The following is a 23409-nucleotide window of genomic DNA, read 5'->3' on the forward strand; positions in this document are numbered from 1 at the left end:
ACGTCTGTGCAAGAACATTTGGTGTGAAACAATAACAAGAGCATTGATGTTGCTTCAACAGCACATGAGTTTGTTTGTGGTTTGCATAAACCCCCTCACTTTTTGACTGGTGAAGACGGATGGGGTTAGAATTTTCTGGTACAGTAACACAGGCAGCAATTTACAGTCTAATTCTGGTAGAAGTCAAACACTTAATGGTCCTTACTAGCACTTAAATGTCACTACAGTGAACTGAAGTGTGAGGAAAATTATGTTAATAACTTCTTATTGTCAAGTTAAGTAAAAATCGGTATACTTTATAGTGTAAACTACTGGCTGTGGTTCAACTCGGACAGTTTACTTTGAGTGAACTGATACACTGATTGAAATAGAAATAAGGAAAGAAATCACTACCACACTTTTGAGAATGTGCTGTTAGCAAGCATAATGTTTTTCCAGCACTGCAGCAGCTTATAAAAGATTTGCTGGAGTGGAAAACTAACTTACCTTTTTTCAAATGCACACTGGTGTCTGTTACTAAAACATAAAAGAGAATCCAGTGTAACACATAATATACAGACAGATCTAACATGGTTGTCTTTTAATGTTTAATGAGAGCCTGACAAATTATTAATTGTTTTAATTAAACTAATATAATTAATTATGTGGACTGTAATTTCATGGGGCTGTTCTCCTCTTTTTACCCTTTAATTATAGAGTGGGGGAAAAAAGCTCCAGTTTCAGCTTTGTTCTTTATTAGGTGAGCAGTATTTATAAAGTACTACTACTACTAAAATACTACTCCCTATAGACTTGTTGCCATCTGCAGAGTATACCAGTTAGAAAACAATAGTACAATAAAATCACCCCCACTCATCAATAAATATATATTGGTTTCAGACTAGAACTGACTTGCGCTCACTGGTCAGTTTATTAGGTACACCAATTCAACTGCACGTTAATACAAATATTTTAATCACCAATCACACGGCAGCATTTAAAGCATCTAAGCATTTAGCCATGTAGACATAACCAACACAACCTGCTGAAGTTTCAAACTGAGCATCAAAATGAGGAATAAATGTGATTTAAGTGACTTTGAATATAGTGTGGTTGTTGGTGCCATGTGGGCTGGTCTGAGTATTTCAGGAACTGCTGCTTTACTGGAATTTTTCCACACATTCATCTCTAGAGTTTACAGAGAGTGGTCTAAGAAAGAGAAACTATCCAGTGATCAACATGTTTTGGGTGAAAAAACCTTTTTCATATTAGAGGTGAGAGGAGAATGGCCAGATTGCTCCAAGCTGATAAGAAGGCTACAGTAACTCAAATAACCGCTTGTTACAACTAAGGGATGCAGGAGAGCATCTCTAAATGCACAACTTATTAAACTTTGAAGCAGATGGGATACAGCAGTATCCCACGCCAAGGTAGGGCTAGAGTTTCCATATGGGCTCACTGGCACTGAACAATGTCAGGATTTAGTGTAAACACCATGAAAGGATGGCTCCATCCTGCCTTCCATCAACAGTTTAGAGTCTGGTGGTGGTTTAATGGTGTTGTGGATCTTTTCTTGCATCACTTTGAGCCCTTAAGTAGCAGCTGAGCATCACTGAAATGCCACAGCTGCCTTGAGCATTGTTACTGACCATGTCCAGTCCTTGCTGTGGGGGATCTTTTCCTTGTAAACCTGGCCCCTCTGTACCAAGTGTGCATCATTTAAACACCACAGCCTACCTGAGTATTGCTGCCTGAGTGTACCCATCTTCTAAAGGCTGATTATAGCAGGATAACACATCATGTAACAAAGCTCAAATAATCTCAAACAGGTTTCTTAAAAATGACAGTCACCAGATCTTATCCCAGTAACGCCCCTTTAGGATGTTTTCGAACAGGAGATTCACATGTGACGCTATCATGTTAATATGGACTAAAATCTCTGAGGAATGTGTCCAGCACCTTCATGAATCTCTGCCATGAAGAATTGAGGCAGAGCTGAAGGCAAAAGAAAGACCAACCTAGTGTAACTCTACCTGGCCAGTGAGTTCTCTATTTTTAATGCTATTGAAAGGCATATTACTATTTCTGATATAGTGCACTCAAAGTATTCCACAATGCCTTGAAGTAGTGTACAACCAATGGTCACTACTCACACTGTATACGATAATGTACTGTAATGACTTAGTGGGACTCTAAATGGATCCAGTGTCATCATTAATTTCGCTGGCGCTTTCATTCCTGTGACCAGTCACAATGTCTCCTGTAAATAGGTCTATTGTTCCATTTCAGAAGCAGCATACATAACAGAAGATGAGTCACTGTTCAAGTACTTACAGGTGGCTTTAGAACTGATGGATCTATTTATATTTGAGCATTAGCATGCTTTATGTGTAACAATGTAATAGCAACATCGCGGTTAAAGAGGACGAGCTTTCACACACACTTTGCGGTGAGATTTCTCAACTACAGTTTCTAAAGTCAAAAAATTCGGAACATCTACAATGAAATCACAAATTTGGCAAACTCATGCCACTGATGCGCCGTGGGTATGCACACAATCCAGGAACAGAATTTAATTTCCCTTCGCAAGCAGGCAATCAAAGAAAATAGCCTAATCAACATAAATCAGTCTTTTTTTTTTTTTTAACATATTCTAATTATTAAACAAATGAACACCTCCTATAACAACTGATTTATTTAAAAATGTCATATGGTTTAAACCTTGAAACAACCAGAATCAATGACAACCACCAGTACAGAAGATGAACAAAATGCTACAAACACCTTAAAATGATAAATTATTACAAAGATCAGGTGATGTTAGTGCGAATTCTGGTGAATACAACCAGCTGTTTGTTAAACCCATGCACGTGGCACTGACTCCACCTTGTCTGTACCTTTTTATGGCTACTGCTTACATAATGGTGTTAATTTCTACAGCTTTGTTAGTGTTCTCATGTTGCCTGAAAAACTCACATCCCACAGTGGTGATTATCATTGCTAATTGGCATTTAGTCTAATATTAGCCACCTGTAGCTAGCTGCGTTTATGACTCTAATTAAGTATGATTAAATAATTGTGTTTAAAATGCCCTAAACTACCATTTATTCTGTGGTTTCGTGCACTTTTACCTAACAGGACCCAGCTCGTCTTGGCACTTTTATAAAGCTGATTCAAAGCTTGGCTCTTGAGCGTGTGATGACTTGAATCTTAACATCAGGGGCCATAACCCCTCTGCCTGCCAACAGCCAGCAGGTTTGTGAGACCCTTCAGGGACATTACATCCCACAGCTGCAAACTCAAAGGCTTGTAGGGCAGAGGTGTCAAGAAGAGAGGTGTCTGCAGCAATGAATAAAATGCTGCTGGTAGAGTCTCATTTCCCAAGTCAAGAGGAGGTTTTTCCAACTTTAGTTTATTTATGTTCCTTATAAATGGGACGCTACAAAGAAAATGTTTTTTTCTCTCACTGTTGTCATTATATAATGATAATTAATAGTTGTTTTACCTGCCTTGTTAATGGGTAACGCTTAAATGCTTCTCTGATGAATCCATTTTCCATGTTAATTTGCAGCACTAACAAAACATTTCTTATCAAACATTTACTTTTGTTCATCATTTTTCTGCTTAGTGCAGAGGCAATCACATACAGTATCTCTTACTTAATAGTACTGATATTTAAATATAAAAAAACTAAACTTAATTCAAAAATGGGAACACTGACTTGGAAGGCTGTTAATACAATCCACCACATAACAGGTTTTCCGAATATTTGCCATACCATTGCATTTAAAACACTCACATGTCCCAAATACAGCCCTGCAGTACATCAAAAACGAAAGAAAACCATTAATCAACATATGAACATTACCTCTGAAGTTACAGCGGTTTTATTAGAGACACAGTTAAGCGTTTTGCATTTTGCATAATTTTAAAAAGTTTAAATTTGTTCAGAAGCCTGTTGAACTCCAGAAATTCAGTTTTCTTTTCGGAAGTAAAATGACAAAAAAAACCAGTGGCTGACACCGCTGTAAACAACGGTAGACTTGTGCGTAACAAGCAAGCGAATAACGCAGAAAACATTTTTAGACTGGAAACTGTTCTTGAAGTACAGAGAGAGAGAGAGCTGTGCATGAAGTGTGATTTTATCGTGGTGGAAGCAAAACAGCAAAAGTCAGAGGGAATTCATGACGATGTTTATGCGTAGTTTGGATCTTCTTTTGCTGCTGGTTCGGTCAATATTGTTTGGTGAGAGATAAAACTAACAGATTTAGGATCAGCACAAAAAGGGCGTAAACACAAAGCGTGGACCCGCCGAAACATCAGAATCAGCGAGCTGTCGGCTTTCGGCCGTGTCCGTGCCGTCGGGTGAGAAAGGCGACAGCTCACTGATTCTGATGCGTCGGCGGGTCCGCGCTTTGTGTTTACGTCTTTGTGCAGAATCCGTGTTCCTGCTCTCATTCACTGTTTTAGCTGTTTGGTGGTTGTTGAAATTTTGTGAGGTTTAACCTGAGATTCTGGCGTTTTGGGCAAAATAAATTTATATTAAAAAAAATCGATACAGGATTTTAATGAATCAATATCACGTTATCCGAGCCAGAATCGATTTTAATCGATAAATCGACTATCAAAACCCACCCCTACTCCTAAAGTCATCATAAAGGGGGGCTAAAGATCATAAACATGTTTGTCGAACATTTCACATAGTATTTAAAGACTGACTCACTTTTGGAGAAGTGTCCACAAGAACTGACATTTTTGGCACTGGGTAGCTTCTCTTGTTTTGTATGCCCAAAATGTCATACATGTACAGGGGCAATAGAAGGCCATTGTATTCTAATTCAACAAGGTACTGGAAGCATTGCTCAGCAGTTTTAACATGACAACATTGCACAGTTATCCGCCGCTCACTGGATATTTTCCCTTTTCCTAGTTCTTTGTGAACATCATCCAAGATGGTGGTGCAGCACATTGAGTTTTGGAATTGGTTAGATATTTGCTTCAACAAGCAGTGGAACAGGTGTACCTAATAAAAAGTGTAAATTCTTGTGTGCCCATGATTTAACACCTCACACATCTCACGCACCGTATATTGTCAACTGTAGTCTGATACCTGAGCAGCTGACTGCATTTTCTAATAATATCTTTATTTTTTTTTGTCTCGCTATCAGTGATGCAACAAAGCTGAAGTCAGTGAAATGTGAGCAAAGGTCCCACACAGCTCTCATTAGTTTTCCACGTGCAGTTATTCTCTCTTTGCTATCAGAATATCCGTTTTGCATCCCAGGTGTAAAGAGTTTCACATAAATAACAATATATTGAAAACAACCAGCAAATGCATGTATTACATCACAAATCACAGACAAGTCCTCGATGTTTGGTCTACAGAGGTAAACTGAGGCCAAACCAAACTCTTATTTAGTGGTCTGACAGATAAACGGAGCTGCACAGTGTGCTCAGTGTAGCCTGTGGGACTGAGTGTTGTGTTTGATGGTTAAAGCTGATATTCTTCAAATAAAGTGTGAGAGGTTTCTGATGTAATATAACCAGCCAGGGACAACATTTTCTTTTTTTTAGTGCATGCAGTTTGAAAACTTGACTCAAGTGTTTGACCCACATTCTCCGGGCAGACACGTGGATTTACTCTGAACACAGCACAGCAACTACATCACACGGACTTCACACAGACCACAGCTACATGTTTAATCATCAGTGAGAATCTCTTGTTTTTGATCAGCATGAAAAAGCAAGGCCCTTTAGGTACTTTTTCACATTTATATAGCATTTCTCTTTTCTTACTGCCCACTCAAAACACCTAACTAAAAGTCAGATTGTAACTGCAGCACTTTGTCTACCTCACATATATGGCTAATTTAGATGCTGCAGTTCACATGCATGTCTTTGGACTGTGGAAAGAAGCTGGAGCACCCAGAGGAAACGCACACGGGTGAACAGGGGCAACACGCAAACTCCACACAGAAATCCTCCAAATGGGATTCAAACCAGGAACCTTCCTGTTGAATGATGACAGTGCTGCCTAACCACCACAGCACCAATATCCCAGCCCAAATTTTAGTTATTGCAGGAATCTCTGCTGATTACACTGGGCCTCCGTGCGGTCTTGCGATTGGCTGACTGCTGCAAACAGAAGGTGTGAACAGCTGAAAGGGGAGATATCCTTCCCCTTTGTCATATAGACCCAAGAGTTGTAGCATCGTTTCACTTTCATAACAGTTTTTTAATTCGATTCCGTTATACTGATTTATGTCTTTTGTGAAGAGTTTTAGGGCTCACCCGTGGAAACTGCTGTATAAATAAATTAAATTCTTTGAGGTTTGAAGTCAGGAGGTGCAGGGGGTTTATAGTTGACTCAATGACTGATGCATGAAAAACAAACCAATCATCCCTCTCCATCACGTTGCTTGACAGTTAGTATGAGGTGTTTGTGCTGATATGTTGTATTTATGGACAAACATCTCCACTTTGGTCTCCTCTATCTAAAGGACATTGTTACAGAAGTGTTAGAAAGAAAAGGCTTTATCCTGTCAACCCTTCCAAACAAACCAAACTATTTCAGCCTTTTTTTCTAATTGATCTGTCATGAACTTTAACATTTAACATGCTAACTGAAGCTAGAGTCTGAGTTATAGCTCTTGTGTATTTTTTAGTTTCTTTGAGCATTGCTGACCTTGGGGTGAATTTGATGGCCATCTGCTCCTGAGAAGATTGGCAGCCCTCTTGAATGTTTTCCACTAGCGAATAATCTGTCTCACTGTAGAGTGATGGATTTAAATTGTTTGGAAATGGCCTTATAACCCTCCCCAAACTGATGGGCAACAACGATTGTTTCTCTAAAATCATGGCTGATGTCTTCCTCCTAGGCACTGTGTTAACACACCTGAATGCTCCAGACCAGCAAAGTGACACAACTCCTGCTTTTATAGAGGCGCTCACACTTGCAGATGATCAGCTAAGCAAGTCAATTTGGTTAGCAGCACCTGGAGGCTTTTATCCTCTGATTTCGTTTGAGAGCAGTGAAGGTGAGACTAGTTTTCTTTTTACCATGAATATAAATGTGATCGGAATTGAGGAAAATCACAATGGGCCCACTTTATTTAAGCCAGAGATGTTAATGAAAACTTTCCCAGGATGACTGATTTAAATGGTCCCATTATGTGGGATAGAGTTTATCATGAGGCAGTGTGTAACTTTAGTTTTCAGTAGTGCTACACAAATAACCTTCCACATGCACTCAGAGAGTTTTGTGTCACCTTACATGACAACTGACATTTTTTTGTGCATTTATCACAAAAATCTGCATATGAATGAATTATGTCCTCACGCCGCGATTTACTGCACCGCCAAGACGCGGAAAAGCACAATGAGCAGCGCGATCAAGAGAGCTTGCTGCAATAAAAACCATTCAGCAAACTTTGCCTTGTTTTACATACAAAAAGCTTTTCAGCGTAAATCAGTTTCTGAGTAGGAGCCGCTTCGATTAAAGTGATACAACGAGAAAGCAATAAATGAAAAGACAGATTAGCAATTTGAAGTTTATTCTGCGTCTCTCCCCGCTGGAAGAAACCCAAGCAGATCAGCACCAAATATGTTTAGGTGCCAAAAAAATGTTGACGAAGCAGTAACCTATTAGTGTGCATCAAACAAAGTCAGCAACAGCAGTCGTCAGCCGGAAATGATTCTTTATTAAACACCCGAGAGTGCAGGGTTTTTTTTAAACAAGCACACTTGCATGTCCACAGCTCTTTAACTACAAAGGGGTTCGCCAGGAAAGGTATTACATTCACACACACGCACGCACAGGCACACAGGTGTGTTGGTGGGCTGTGAGCAGTGGGTAATTATAGGGCCAACAGGATTATCAGTGTATGTTCTGGAAGATGGCAGGGAATCAGCCTTCAAGTTAACGAAACAGTTACCGTAATTGGTCTTCATCTGTCATCTCACACAGAGCTGAGGACTGTTCGAGTCCGTGAGAGAGATTACTGACGGGACAGTGATGAAAATTGGTCGCAAGATAATGAGTCTGGTTGTCTTTTCATCCTCTCATCCTGCATGTGTGTGCGCGCGCGTCTCTCTCTCTCTCTCTCATTATTCAGAGTGACTGGTTGGAGAGTAGCTTCACAGTCTGCTGCTTATTAAAAAACCCAGAGCGCCTTTAGATGAGTTCATCAGGCTCTCCGTCCCCTCCTCTTCCCTCCATCCGCTCCATCCCCCCGCCGGCTCTGCATCCTCTCATCCCTTCATCCCCACCTTTTTTCCTCCCCCTCTCTCAGTTTGAACACTTGCATCCTTCCTCTTTCTGTCTCTTTATCCCTCCCTCTTCCATCTGTTTATTTTTTCCCCCACCATCCTGTAGAGTAAAGCAGCAAGGAAGAGACATGAGGAGAAGGATGAAGGAGGAAGAAGAAACCGAGGCCCATACAGGGAGGGAATCAAAGAGCACAGGAGACGAGAAAAAAACCCCAAAAACAAAAAACCAGTCCCCTATGTGACAGATGAGGATTTTATAGAAAAAAGGGCGGTCTTCTCCCAATTTCCTGTTGATATTCTTTGTAGTTTATTTCCTTCCCCGCTCCCCCCCTGTGCGTCTGCGCCATCACGGCAGACTGTTTGAAAGTTGTGGGGGTGGGACGATGGCTCGCTAAACGCTCGTTTTGCTTCACACAAATCACCGCCTGTGTTGTGCTGACACGTGACGGCCGCATCCCGCAACAATTCATACAGATGCGCTGCAGGGAGAAGCATGATGGCGTTTGCAGAAATACGCATATGGTGGGTTCTGACAGGCAGATGGGGTGGAGGGAGGTTGGACAGCATACAGTGAGAAAGGAGGAGGGGGAAATAATTGATGGTTGTTGGTTAAAAAAAAAAAAAAAAAAAAAGAGTAGGTGCTGTAGCTATACAAAAAAGGGAAGATATAAGGTGGAAAAATTATGTTTTAGTCATAATAATAACTGAACACAAGACTCAAACTAACAAAACATTTTTAGCAAAAGGACCTTAAATTATCTGCAGTTTCACAGCAGCAATTATCAAATGTTATAGTGTAAAAACAATGTGAAAATGAGAAAGTGGTCACTTATGATGAACCTTCAGATAATTATTGTATACTTTTGTAGCACTGCTTTATTTTGCAGTTTTATTAGTTTCATCTCTTTGTGTAGCGACCAGTTTGTCTTCACCGCTTACCAACCTCAGTTTGAGGTTTAGCAGCTCCCTAACCTTCAGAGAAAATGGAAAGCCAACAGCAGACTACCTGCTCAGTATCAGACAGAGGGAGCTGGCTTACAGAGAAGACTATGTAGCACCTTTAGAGCACAGACTGTATAAAAGAGATGGATGTGACCATTGTGACAAGATCCCGAGCATTGTGGCTGTTACCAGTTTTACCAGGGATTTTGGAGCGAGATTTCATGAGCAACACGTGAGTCTGACCGGAAACTGAGGGACACCACACATTTGCAACAAATGAACTCGATGCTCAAAAGAGCACCAGTACTGAATATAGAATGATAAGGAAAAAGTCAAATAACAGTACTGTATGTTACTTTGGGTCAGTCGGCTCTGTGAAATTATTGAAAGCAGTTGTGATACGGTGATTCAACTCCTGGATCAAACCATGAAATTCTGCTGCCGCCGCCTTGTTGTGAGAATCCGATGAAACCAGAATGAAACCATTTTCTTGTTTAGAAACATCAGGACGAGCTCATCATCTCGATCACACAGTGGATCTTTTCTTGAGAAACACGTTCAGTTTATATAGAGTACACTTGACATGGCAAGTACGGATCTGGAAAATTCTGAATTTTGTCTCGGTATTTTTTTGCAACATACTTTCTGTGTAATGGCCATAAACATGACATATATATGTGTATATACAACGTGTAAAGTAAATATCTTGCTATATTAAACTGAACTTGTAGAAACTTCTAACTAAAAGCACTTATTGGGAAAACATCATCTGAGGTCATAAATTAAGTGAAAATGAGAGTATTTGTCACAGGCTTCAACTTAATCAGACTTCTGTTTTCCGCCAGTGGAGTCGTACTCTGGCGGCTCTGCTTAGCAAGAATGCAGGTTTAAGGCATTTCTCGATCGGCTTCACTGATTTGTAGTCGACTCAGTCTTTTACAGTGGTACACTATCAGTCATGGATTGGCTTCCCTGGAGTCTGAGCCTCAAAGTTACTGAAGCAATGTGGGATCATTTTGAAGAAAAAGATGAGGCCAACATCTGGAGAAGAGCTTTGAATGTCTTTCAAGAAGCCTGGACCTGAGAACTGAGAACAATTATTAGCTTTCAAGCTCGATAGACTTGTGCAGACTGTTTTTACTGTATTTCCATCCCCGTTTGCATATGTTTCAGCACCTAGTTTCCATTTTTCTAGCTACACATAAAGGAATGAGGGATGACTCAAGACTTTTGCACAGTACTGTATGATTACCAAGTGAAATATTTTTGTCAAATTTGTTCTGGTTAGTCATTCATGAGAAAAAGGGCTCTGTGATAATTAAATATTAGCACCGTTTGACATTCTGCAAGATTAATTCAGTGAAGCTATTTCAATTAAACACGAGTCACTGATGTTCATGATTTTTCCTACATTTGCTAGTCTTTATTATTATCAGAAAAAAATTACCCATGATTTAAAATGTATCAGCTTCTGCCTTCATGTAACTTAAACAGACTAACGTTTGATATGTAGATATGTTCTGTGTTTAAAATATGAGTTAAGATTGCACAGTGGGTCCCAATCTTCAGGTTGGAGATAACTTGTGGAACAGATTCATCAAATCACTTGTTGATGGGAATTTTGGTTTCAGCTTTTACAGAGACTGTAGCGAGCTCAATAAGAGGCTCAAAAAAGTGTCAAACACGTCCTCAGAAAAGGAACTTGCTGTGTGATGAATATTCATAATCAAAACTTATGAATTAGGGACGAGATATTAGATAATTCTAAGGAACTAAATGTTAAAATAGAATAAAAATACATTTAAAAAACAAAAGAATTTCAGTAGAAGATTAAACAGAACAGTTTTTTTTTTTAAAGACTCTAAAGAGTCAGCTAAACGCAGCTGGGGGGGGGGGGGCTGTTCGAGAGCCCTGGTGCTGCAGGCTGAAAAGCTCCGTCTTTCCTTCCAGTATTCAACTGGTATTCAACTGTGAGCTTGCTTACTAGAGTATATGAGTATAGTAGGCTAGACTATAACAATATAATCTTTTAAAGGGTGTCTGAACGCTTGCCTTTAAAAAAAAATTGCACACGTTTAAAATAGAGGGTATTTATAAAGTCTCCCACTCTGCGCTCTCTCGGCAGGACATATCAAATGGCAGTAGCAGCACACACTTCCTCCAGAAAGGTTTGACTTCATCTTCCAGTTTATTCGATCTCTTTCACAAAGAATTGCCAGAGAGTGGAGAAGGAAATACTGGTGTGAAGTGTTCTCGAATGGCGCCCCGACTCATCGACTCTTTCATAACCAGAGAAATAATCACTGCGCTCACACAAAGCTCAGATTCATTTTAATAAGCTTTTGTCATGTGTGTCACAATCACGCACACATGCTGATATTTTAATATTCAAATGCTGTAGTACAGGGAAGAGAGAAATCGGGAGGGTGGGGGACGTAAGCCTGATGCGAAGCTGCCGCTGATCACAGGTAGAGTGAAGCTTACGAGTACGCACAGTCCATTTTTCATAAGAATTATCTGCCTCATTTCACACAGTCATCATAACACCGCTCCTAACCTCAGCCATTAGTGGGAAGAAGTGAGAAAAAGAAAACCACCTCCTCCGACAACATCTGCAGGAGAACCGTAGCACTTCAAAAAGGCAATCACCCATTTGCAACTTATCTTCCTGATGAAGATGGTCTTGATTTGCGTCAATGGCAAACAGGAGGAGGAGGAGGAGGAGGAGAAAGAATCTGGATGTGAGTGTAGCGGTGTGTATCCACGGCAACCAAATCTGACAAATCCACTCTCTTAGAGTTTGCTCTTGACTGTGGCCTCTGTGGGAGCAGACAGAGAGAGAGGGAGAGAGGAAATGGAAACATGTAAAACACGGTGGGGGGAACATTTTACCTTGGTCATGCAGCGGTTAAAAGCATTTTGGCTTCTGGAGCGTCTGGTTGCTTCAGAGGGATCTGTTAGCGAGGCTTAGTCACTCTCAGCCCAACATGGCTAAGGACGCACTCAAAACATGCAAACACACAATCATACACATCAGACAGACAGCCAGCGTAGGTAGTGCCAGGTGTTGGAGACACATAAGGTTTATAGTGGAGACTTGGAGGCCTGCCTGCAGCAGCTCTGTCACACTGACAGACAGTTCCGGTCCATCTAACAGCCAAGCACCACTACTGCTACCAAATCTGCTGCACATCCATTAGAGGAGAAAGACACCAGCAGCTCGCTCAGACTTTTTTTTTTTTTTAAAGGGGCACACCTGGATTTTTGGGGGGAAAATAACCTTTTCGGTCAGCTGACCCAGGGTGAAGATGTGAAAGTGCTGATTTCATGGTTCAGGCATCTGACCGGCTGTGCTGCAGTTTGAGACTTTGGCTTGCTGAGTGGAAGCTACTGCTACAAGAAATAGGAAGAAAAAACAGCCTCTAATGCTCTGAGCTGTACGCACTGATCATTCTTTAACACTTAGCCTGTAAAGCAATAACTACATATTTGTTGGCCAGTTGTGGGTAGAGGAACAAGCTGTAAACAGCACAGTGATATAATTTGACCTCACAAGGTCATCAAAGTGAAAATGTAGGTGGAAAGGAAAAAAAAAGGAAAATATTTGGAAAATATGAATCGCGTATTCAGTCTTTATCCATTTTTGTTATTTTGTCTGGTATTTTAGCAGAATATTTAGCTACTCAGGGAGAAAATAGCTGGTGCACAGACTGCAAATAAAAATATTCACCACTACTTTGTGGAGTTTTCTTTTTAAACTCTGAGTTTCTGCTGCTGTCATGTTTTATATTTGAGACACAAGCTGATGCATCCAAACAAAGAGATACATGCTAAAAAAGTGCTAGCTTTGAAATAAAATACTTGGGCAGGCTATATTATTTGTCAGATAACTGCATTAAAATGCTCCAAAATAAAACAATTGGTTTAAAAGTGATCGCTATAAGACAGTGCCTTCAGCCACTTTTGTTGCCACCTACTTGTTTCTCAAAGCTACAATGACCAAAAATTTTTTTGCTCCTTTTTTAGGCAGAACATTTTTTATTTATTTTAAACAGGAGTCGATGAGAACTGACTCATTTTCGAAACTGGCCTGAAGTGAACTGGAGTTTCTGCCTTGATTTGTTGTGGCTGATGACTAAACGTCTCTCTAAACATATCCACAAACTGATGACAAACTGGATTTAGACATAAAAATACATTTTCCTTCCGGCCAAACAGAAATAAAGGGCTGCTGTGATTTTACCTTGTAGCTTATTTTTCTACATAGGTAGCTGAGGCGGAAGGTCGGTGCTTTTTGCTCAGTACTCTGACTACTGTTCACTGCCTGTTATAGTCATATATATTTAGTCTTGTGGTTTTACTTTTAAAGGCAATGTATAACAGCTTTTTAGCAAACGTTACTCAAACAAGAATAAATAGTTTGTTTATTGGGTACCATTTTCAGCAGTGGATAAATACACTGATGATGCTCTACTGGGTATTAGTCAGCGTAAGGGCGTATGTGGGATTCTCTCAAAATAAACTCACACCTGCGCATTAAACGTTTTAGCAGGAAGTATCCACTTCTGCTTCCCCTTTTATCTGCAAATACATTGTTTTTTGTATATTTTGTATCTACATTCCCCGGACACTTTATTAGGTATACCTGTTTAACTGAGGGTTGACATAAATAGATAGTTAGCTGATCATATGGCAGCAACTCAGTGCAGTTGGGCATGTAGTGACCCTGCTAAGGTCAAACTGAGCATTAGAATGAGGAAGAAAGGTGATTCAAGTCACTGAGCGTAGCAGGGTTTTGGGGTTTGTCTGAGTATTTTAGAAACTGCTGATCTGCTGGGATTTTCCCACACAACCATCTCTAGTGTTCAAAGAGAGGGGTTTGAAGTTAAGATAATATCCAGTGAGCAGCAGTTCTCTGGCAGAAAATGTCTTGTTAATACCAGATGTCAGAGGAGAATAATGGCTTTGAGGCAGGAGTAACTCAAATAACCACTTGTTACAACCAAGGTATGCGGAAGAGCATCTCTGAACCCATAATGGATGCGCTACAGCAGCAGAAGACCACACCGGGTGCCACTCCTGTCAAATAGGAACAGGAAACTGATGCTACAATTCACATGAGCTCACCGAAATTTGTCATGCTTGATGATTCTTGATTTCTTCTGTAAAATTTACATGGTAGGCTCAAAAACAACATTAAATCGTGTATACATCCTGGTTTCCAGGCTGTTGTTGGTGGTGTAAAGGTGTGCTGGGCCCCTTAGTATAGAATGAGTGCCATTCAAATATCACAGTCTGCCCAAGCATTGCTCCCTGATCCCTGACTCCTGCAGTCAAAATGCTACAGTATCCTTGGCAAGATATGAAGCCCAGAGTTGCTTCCAGTGCATCAACTGGAGTGTGAACATGTGTGAACAATAGAAAGAGCTTAGGCGCAGATAAAATTGTTGTATGAATGCTTAGGTGAATGAGACTTAGACAGCAGCAGAAAGCACTTTGAGTTCATCTTCTGATGGCTTCTGATGCAGCAGGACGTGTCATGTCATATAGCTGAAATCACCTCAAACAGGCTTCTTGAACATAGCAATGACTGTACTCAAATGGCCTCCACAGCCACCAGATATCAATCCAATACAGCATCATTAAGATGTTATGGAAAAGGAGATACGTGTCATCAATGTGCATCTAAGAAATCTGCAACAACTGTGTGACGTCTCTGAGCAGTGTTTCCAACACCTTGTTCACGCTATGCTCCCAAGAACGAAAGCAAGGGTTCAATCCAGTGCTTGCAACGGGTACCTAATGAAGTGGCCAGTGAATGCTTATAAAAAGCAGTTCATCACATTTTGAGATCTCATTATTTTTAGCAATTGATCCTCCTTGAACTGTAATAAATGAAAAATCCTTTCAGATTCGGGGGGCTAGTGGTCAAATCTGTTCACAAAAAAAGATTTTAAAAAAGATTAAGACTCTTGACCCGGTGTGTGAGTTCATATAAGAGATAAGGCTGCAGTGTTGATTGGATTCTCCTCTTAGGTTAAGCAGGCTTCTTCTCTTCTCTCTCCCACTCCTCTTTAACGCCTTGGCTGTCAGGCCATGTTTGTGAAAAACAGAAAACTCTCTCTGTGTCTACATTTGTTTCTTTATGTAGAACTCAGCTGCTGCCAACACGTCTAAAAGCACTCAAAGGTGAGAAAACAATGTTAAATGACATGTATGCTGTATGTTTTCTTGAACTGTTGAACTGCAGAACGCATATTAATGTTACAAAGGGTGATATATTCCAGCGCCAGCAGCATTTCTCTGCTTTGACTTTCCTGCGCTGAGACAATTTCATGGTCTCATTTTCATTTAAAATTAAACACTGCAATCCTGCTCTGGTTCACTTTTTTCTGTGGTGATTAAGTTTGCCTGATTTCAGTTAATTTCACTAATATTTCTGCCATGCATCTCTATTATGAGTGTTAGAGTGACCCGGCTCCATCTGAAGCTCTCATTTAAATTTAAATTCTGTCAAACCCAAAAGCACGGCTTCACTCGTACAAAAGACCTGCGGTTGATAATTTGTTGGATTTCTTTTCAGCAGCTTTGGTAGCACCTGCGTCCCAAGCCACATAACACCCATTAAAAATTACAAAACCAGAAAGCATACGACTGTTAAGACCTCTCTCTCAAAATGTTCCGAAGGCAAGAGGTGAGTTTGATTTATAGCAGCGGTAAAGCAAGACATTAGGGGTTAAGGCTGCAGTTGTAATACCGATGCTTAATTTGAATAATTGAGTGAATGACTGATCATGCTTAGGAGCCAGACTGCTTGGCAATATAACACCATAAATCACAAGTGTAATCAAAACAAATGGGTAAAGTCATCATGTCACAGCTAAAGCCAACATAACATTAAATACATTTTACTTATTTACAAAACTTCGTTTAACCAAATAGATCAATCTGTAGCGATGGCACAACACTTTCCTTTCAGTCTGTTTTGGAAAGCAGGTGAGGCATGACTCAAGAAGGCACCTTGGAGGCTTAAAAAGTGGTTGTTATTTTTCATTTAAATCAGACCCTTTTCACCACTGCAGGAAAAAAACAAAAAAAAACAAAGCCCATTTCTTTTTTCCTTGCATCATTTCGAACACTAACTAGCTTGAGGCCAGCCGTTGTACTCAGGAATGCACAGAATGCCATTTTCATTTAACTGAGGTCTAAATATGAGCAATTTATTTGCAAAATGGGACGAGTGCCAGTTGAAGGAAATGTCAGAGTTTCCCCTCCGTGACACGTAATTTACATTTTGCACTGGGGTTAAGACTGCGTGTCGACAAACAGACTGAATGCAGTTAAGTTGATAGAAGAAACCACACATGTTGACGCACAACACCACGATGGTTACCTGAACAACGGGTCGCTGCCACAGGTCAGGCTAAAGTGGTGGACGAAGAAATGAAGGCAGGATACAGAATGAAAAGACATGTTTGTATCAAAATACAAAACAAAGAAACTGCAGGACACACACACACACACACACACACACACACACACACACACACACACACACACACACACACACACACACACCCATTACTCTCAAGGTCCTTCCTGTTAAAAGGAAGCTCAACAGTGAGAACTTTTATAATAAGGCAGCTCATGAGCGTAGAGATTGTTTGTAACATTCATTCATATTTCAGGTGACTCATGTGATCAGAGATAAAAGTACAACCTGCGTGTTATCCATAAAGTGCCACACTGACTATGCTTTTTATAGGGCAAAAAACTGAAAGCGGGCATCATCTTGGTTGCTTGACAAAATGCCAGTGGGAGTTATCAATAGGCTTTTCTTTTTTTATGAGTATCAGAAAAAAAGGCTCTGTGGGAAAGCTTTAATGCCACCATGTTTGGTTCAGCAAATCTCTACAAACTGACACCCTTTTTTGTGATTTTTGAAACTTAAATGCAAAAGAAAGTAGCTCACCACAATAATGTTAGGCTATAAATCAAGACTGTGTGACCAAAATCAAGTTCCTGTGTTTAACTCTATACCCCTTGAAAGTCCACTAGGAGTAACCTTTGCAATGTTTTTTCTGACTTGAGTGCTTTCTGTCATATTTCTGCTTCTAGAAGAAAATGCCTGGGTTTGCAGGTTAGTGAGGGTGGTCTCCGCCTCTGCGGCTACCCTCGGAAAAACCCAGAAACTATTCTAATGGTCAAACCGTGTCTTTATTGATATATAATGAGGTGTCAAGGCTCGTCATTAAGGGTACCGGGGAGGTCGTCAAATGTTGTCTTTATGGGGGAAATGGTTAATGTGATGATGCTGAATGTCTTCAACAACTTACTCTTATTTAGCCACTTATTAACCACCTGCTTTCTCTAGCACACATAAAGCTTAAAATTTGCAAGTGGGGCATTTATTTTTTTGTTATTGAACAAATGATTGCCATAATTTCTATCTAATGAAGGTCAGTTGGACCAAAACATTGTGATTTAATAAAAATAATGGTGAATAAGACAGAGTACAAGAAGTTATAATTGATCTCTTTAAACACTCTTACGCACCTGTTTATGAATTTTGAAACTACTATCGAACAAATCATAAAAATGACCAAAGCGAGTGTTGACCACAGACTTTATGCTATGCATCTAAGATTCCATTCATGCAGGCCTAGGCAGTGGTTACTGATGACCTGGAAAACACATGTTGCTAGGAGAAAGTGTGTAATCCCAAGCGGTTAGTGGTTGCTGTAGGTTGCCAGCTGTCACCAGGTGAAAATAGCTGCAAAGAGCTACGCTAAATGCCTCTTTTTGATTGCTGTGGTTACTGGCGGGTGTGCATCGCCAATAGTTTGCATGGAAGATCTCCACTTGTCTGCAAACCCTCGAAAAACTGCTTGCTGAGTGGCAGTGAAATTATAAAAAAGTGCGACACAAACCAAAAGTTAAAGCTGCACCGACTCAAACATGATGGTTTAACACTGAATCTGATTGTTATGATGTCAGACACACACACACACACACACACACACCTCCTCCCACCCCGCTGATGTCCACTCAGGAAAACCCCTGAGTGACATAATATCAAATGTTTTATTAATTAAATTGCATTAATATTTATAAACAGAAAAAACCCCACAAACCAATAAAAATATACAAGTGCTATTAAACGCTGAGCCACTGACCCCGAGGGCTGTTAGACTGGACACTGAATCATCATTAATATTAATTAATGTCTACACAATCATAATGTCTGTTTTCAGCAGAACAAAAACTTGCCTCCAATTAACATCAGAAAGTCTTCCAAGAAGACAAAGGTACATTATTTATGCCTTAAGCTCGCATATATATCTTATTTTATTTGACTTTAGCCTTTGACTGTACTTGAGTTTATTTATACATTTTTGCAATTAAAAAAATGTTTTCTTTAGAAAATATAATTTCAATATGGCGTGTCATACAAACAAAGGGTTTAGTTGTTTTTTCCAGCTAGACAAAGACAAGCTGTCAGGAAAATAAATACTCAAGTAAAATACAGATACCTGAAAATTCTACTAAGTACAGAACCAAAGCATTTGCACTTTGTTACTTCCCATCTGCTGTTTGTATCGCAGTTCCTTTAAATTTCACGACCACCAAGTCAGTGTTTTGACAAGCATCAACCACTCACCAACCAGTCGTGGAATATACATTTTTCCCCAGTGACCTGTGATTCCTAGGGGTCGCTGACAAATCTTTAGGGCTGTCTGACTGAAGTCTAAAAAAACTTGACATGAGTCAAGTGCAAAATGTTAACTCATTTCTAGAGTTCAGGACTCATTTATAGCTATTTTATACCAATCTCACTGCATCCATCTTGGTTTTCTGGGGCTAAAATGCTATATGTATATAAGAACAAACTAACACAAGCTCATGGATGGATGGATTTTCCTTCTCTCTGCAGGCCCTGAACACATGCTGCTCCCTCCCTATACTTGTTCTCTCACAGAGCCATTTACACATCAGCCTGGAATACCTCTCAAAATCAATCAATGTTAAAAGCTGTTTGGTTGCATTAATATATGGCTATTTTTTGTATGTGTGATCCCGATCCTGTATATATGTCAGGAGCCATGGTTTCCCAACACATTGCATTATGTATTCCTCACTTCATCTGTCACTGGTTTTAATGTTGTTGCTGATACGTGTAGCTGCACATATATATGAAGGAAACTCACCAGCAGGAAAGTAGAGTGGCAGGTTCTCCTCATACAGCTTCTGATCCTTCGGCAAGAACACGCAGAAGATGACTCTGTCCAGCTGACACACACACACACACACGCACACAAAATGACCTTTATTGCAAGCATATGCAATAACTCTGAATCCATCAGTTGCAGCAGGGAACAATGTAAAAATGTGTGACACTGTGCGGTGGCAATATCAGGAGAATGCCACTAATGCATCAGTCCATTACTCCACTATTAGCTCTCTATTATGATAATGCCACGACAAGGCGCTTATTACTCTGTGTGCTGGGGACAGAGTGCTGAAAATGTGCAAAGAGAGGGAAAGAGTGGGTATGTGTGTGATAAAGAGAAAGACAAAAAGACAGAGGCAGAAATAAAGGGGTTAGAGAGATCATCACACACACACACACACACACACACACACACACACACACACACACACACACACACACACACACACACACACACACACACACACACACACAAAGCCATAAACATAATACAGTAGCTTTCAAACAATATTAAGACATTGGCTGAGAGTGTGCAGCTAGTATATGACAAAGAATCTTTATGCTCCGAGCTCCTATGTTGTTTAGACCCCAGCTCTGCAGTCTATAATATTTATATTATGCTCTGTATATCTGGACGGAGTACAGTACACACTGTGGATGTAGCCTGTAATGATTAAAGTTACTTTAGCTACAGTAAAACGATGCTTCTAGGGATATAACCTCTACTCTGCTCCGACTCTGACAAACATTATTACCACCCTAATGTCTCTACAAAGGTTTTGATTTCTCTGTTTTGGGTGAGGCAGTGCAATTTATAGCCAGGCTGTTTCCATCTCTTTCAGCCTGGTGTGGGAGTTTAAGTCTCAGTGCTTTCAAAGAGACATTTCAGCAGCATGCTAGCCTGCAGCCCATGTTTTTCAGCCCCGGCTTGCTGTACAATTACCATCACTCACCAGGATTTGCATGGAAGCTAAAAGGGAAGATATGGAAATGTAACTAGATCCCCTAGGCTAAGGTTTGAAATTTCTAACCTCCACACGAAGGTGGCTCCTCTTGAAAACTGTAGAAGTGGGAACTAATTCTCACACTACTGCAGCAGCGAGCCTAGAGATGCTAATGCTAACAATAACAGCAAGTCACTGTAAATGGTTCTATGAGAACAGCCTGTTGTTAATGGAAACACGTTACACAACCTGTAAATATTCCCCTCTCAAACAGAAAACCTGTCAACTGTTGTGGAAATTACATTAGTCTTTGTGCTCTTGTGAAAATGCATATCCTTTAACAAACGACGCATCTAAAAATATATATAATACTGTGCTTTTCAGCTTTACTTCAGGCTCGACAGCAACTAAAACAATATTCTCACCACGATGTCTATTTAGTAGATTTTCTGAAGACTTCAGTCATAGCGCAACTTGTCCAGAAATAATGCAATTGTGGAACTAGTCAAATTATTAATTTAGAGTTTTAGGATTTCATACTGCTTAACAGATGAGATTGAAAGTCACACTGATCATTAGCCAAACCTCATCCTGAAAATGATTGTTCATTCACACCAAGCTGCGTTTGATCTGCTTTAAAAAATATTTTAAAAATTGGCTAACTGTGGTTAACAAGAGAGAATTTGTACATCAAGGCTCCCCTTTTGGACCAGCATGGTGCAGTCTCTTCAAAACATTTGTGCTTTACTTTTAGTGAGTTCTACCGTTTCCTTTTATTAGTCTGTTATTTAGCACCAATTAGCAGATATGTCTTTCTGTAAAGTTTTTGGATGGAGTTTGCTCACCAACTCAGAGTGTTAGAAGATAAGTTGTTCAACAAAATAGTACAGAGGTGACCAGAAACCAATGAGTGGCCTCTTTGATATACATTCCATGAAAGTATTGCACACTTAAGAGAATGTAAAGCTATACCGATCAGTTGATGAGCTTGTAAACTTTTAGATTTTTCATTTGGTTAGGTTTCTTTCCACATGGAGGACCAAAACGTGTCACTACAAACCGCGTGAGAATGCTCAGTCTGCTTACTGGCAAGATGCATCAGCAGTGCGAGCATCAAAAATAAACACAGAGAGAAGGTGCTGGGTCCTGGAGTAGTAGATAACGTGAAGAGTTTTCTCCTAGCATTTATATTTACCTGGGCATATAACTGTATGTAGGAGGCTAGTTGCTACAGTACATCTGTGGGACTGCTTATTCCCAGAATGCAAAGCAAACCCAGCTAGAGGAAGGTGTTGAAGCCTGCAGTGTACACTTGGTAGTTGGACTGGACCATGTCCTTAAAGGAACCACTTTGAAGTCATTTATAATGAGACCAACTTTAACCAGAACTGTTGTTGTTTTGGTCTGTGTCTGAATGTGATTGCTGTGTTTACAGCTGCAGAAACAAACGGCACCAAGTGGGGGAATAATTTGATTTGAACAGATTAAAAACCGTTACAGGTGTGATGACACCCCAAGAGTTAGGGGAGAGCAGATCGATTGTATTGATGCCAACATTGACATTGGATCCCTAATGATGTGATAGGACTGATACTTTAATATGTTTCTCTCCAAGTTTGGTACATTAAATTCATAAATCATCTTGTACTGCTCTCCTGTACATAAGCTGCCTTTAGAGTTTAAAAATATCAGTGATATTGGTTCTGTATTTACTTGGTTTTGCAGTATCACACACTGCTGCTAACGTTTAATTTAGACTTCTGTGGGAAATTTACATCCTAACTTGTGCAGTAACCGGAAGCTCCTTTGATCCCAACCCAACGCGTGGTTACATTTCTAGCGAGGTGCACGTCAGGTTATGCAGAAGATTGCGGCGTAGGGTTAAAATGGGGTTCCAGCTATGACGCAAGTTACCCCATAGACATAATGCAGAAGTGTAATTAAATTGTAAGAGTAGGGTGGGGCTTTGCAGCTCAATGCAACTAAAAAGCTCAATCTGCTGAAGAAGCTCGTGATTATGAATAAAAAGCCAGAAGAGCTGCTAAAAGGATTTGATGAGACTCTCTAGTTGACTCTGAGTCTAATTCGAGACCCCCCCGGTCCCCCAAAAAACAAAACAACAACAACAGCAGTTACATTTTAAAACTGGTATGTTTTCTGCACATAAATGATTCGATTTTTATTACATTTGATGCAGAATGTAGGCATACTGACCTGTGTCTTGAGTCCATTTTGCACCTTACTATGTTTGCAGTTTTCAATTTCATTTCAACATTAAAGTGCTCAGAGCCAAAACACGCTCGACAAAACCCCATAAAACTTTTCAATTAATGAATAAACCGAATTTCCTCTGGTAAACATTCTCTCTTTATATTTATGTGGTCGCCTTCAATATTTTTTTCCCCCTTAAAAGCAGAGTGGAAGTAGTTGTGGGCAGAATATAAATAATTTTGTTGATTTGGCCTTCTGGTCTTATTTACTGACATTCGAGGCTTGCTGTCTGTTGTCCAGTCTGGTGAGAAATGCAATGATTTGAGTTCATTTGCTATGCACAGAGCGGCTGATGGCATCAGTCGACCGGTATTGCTACAGAGACTCTGGAGATGTCAGAGCTAACAATAACATCATCAGCACCCTCTCTGGGAGGCCGTGCAGGACGGCGGTAACAGCGAGGCTTCAAAGATGGAAAAAGAGAAGTGGGAGGAGACCAGAGAAGTAAAGGAGGGGAAAAAGGGAGGAGAGTTTAGGGCTTGTCAATGACTGATTGGAAAGTTTCCGCCTTTTCCAATCTCTTCCTCCGTCCCTCCCCTCCAGTCATCTATTCCATCATTTTGTCTTTTCTCCGCTTGGCGTTTCTCCTGAGAGAGAAAGTGTGTGCGTGCCTGTGTGTTTGTGTTAGTCGGGTTTGGTCCCGCAAGGAGCCAATTAAAACGCAGACTTGGCCATGAGCATGAGAGAGGCAGAACTTGGGTGTGTGTTCAAAAATATTTTTTGTGTGTCTGATTGTGTGTGTTTTCTCAATGCACCCTTTTCCTCGTATCGCCC

At 40.2% G+C, this 23409-nt stretch overlaps 1 protein-coding gene across 2 annotated transcripts in view; it reads right to left on the reverse strand.

Moving 5' to 3' along the window:
- Positions 1-11503: 11503 nt before the first annotated feature.
- Positions 11504-23409, reverse strand: part of macrod1 (mono-ADP ribosylhydrolase 1) — a 149366-nt gene continuing 137460 nt past the window's right edge. Inside the window, exons 9-11 of one of the 2 annotated variants that reach the window (XM_085431427.1) lie at positions 19398-19479; positions 16583-16612; positions 11504-12008 (exon numbers count right to left, since the gene is read on the reverse strand). In XM_085431427.1, coding sequence (XP_085287553.1) covers positions 16608-16612; positions 19398-19479 — 87 coding nt within the window. In that variant the 3' untranslated portion in view covers positions 11504-12008; positions 16583-16607. The remainder of the gene's footprint in view (positions 12009-16582; positions 16613-19397; positions 19480-23409) is intronic. The other variant, XM_085431419.1, reaches the window with a different exon arrangement.

The sequence above is a fragment of the Copadichromis virginalis genome, linkage group LG2 (genome assembly GCF_057382275.1).
Source record: "Copadichromis virginalis isolate Kocher_CV1m ecotype Utaka linkage group LG2, C_Virginalis_male_GT1.1, whole genome shotgun sequence".
NCBI classification, from domain to species: Eukaryota; Metazoa; Chordata; class Actinopteri; order Cichliformes; family Cichlidae; genus Copadichromis; species Copadichromis virginalis.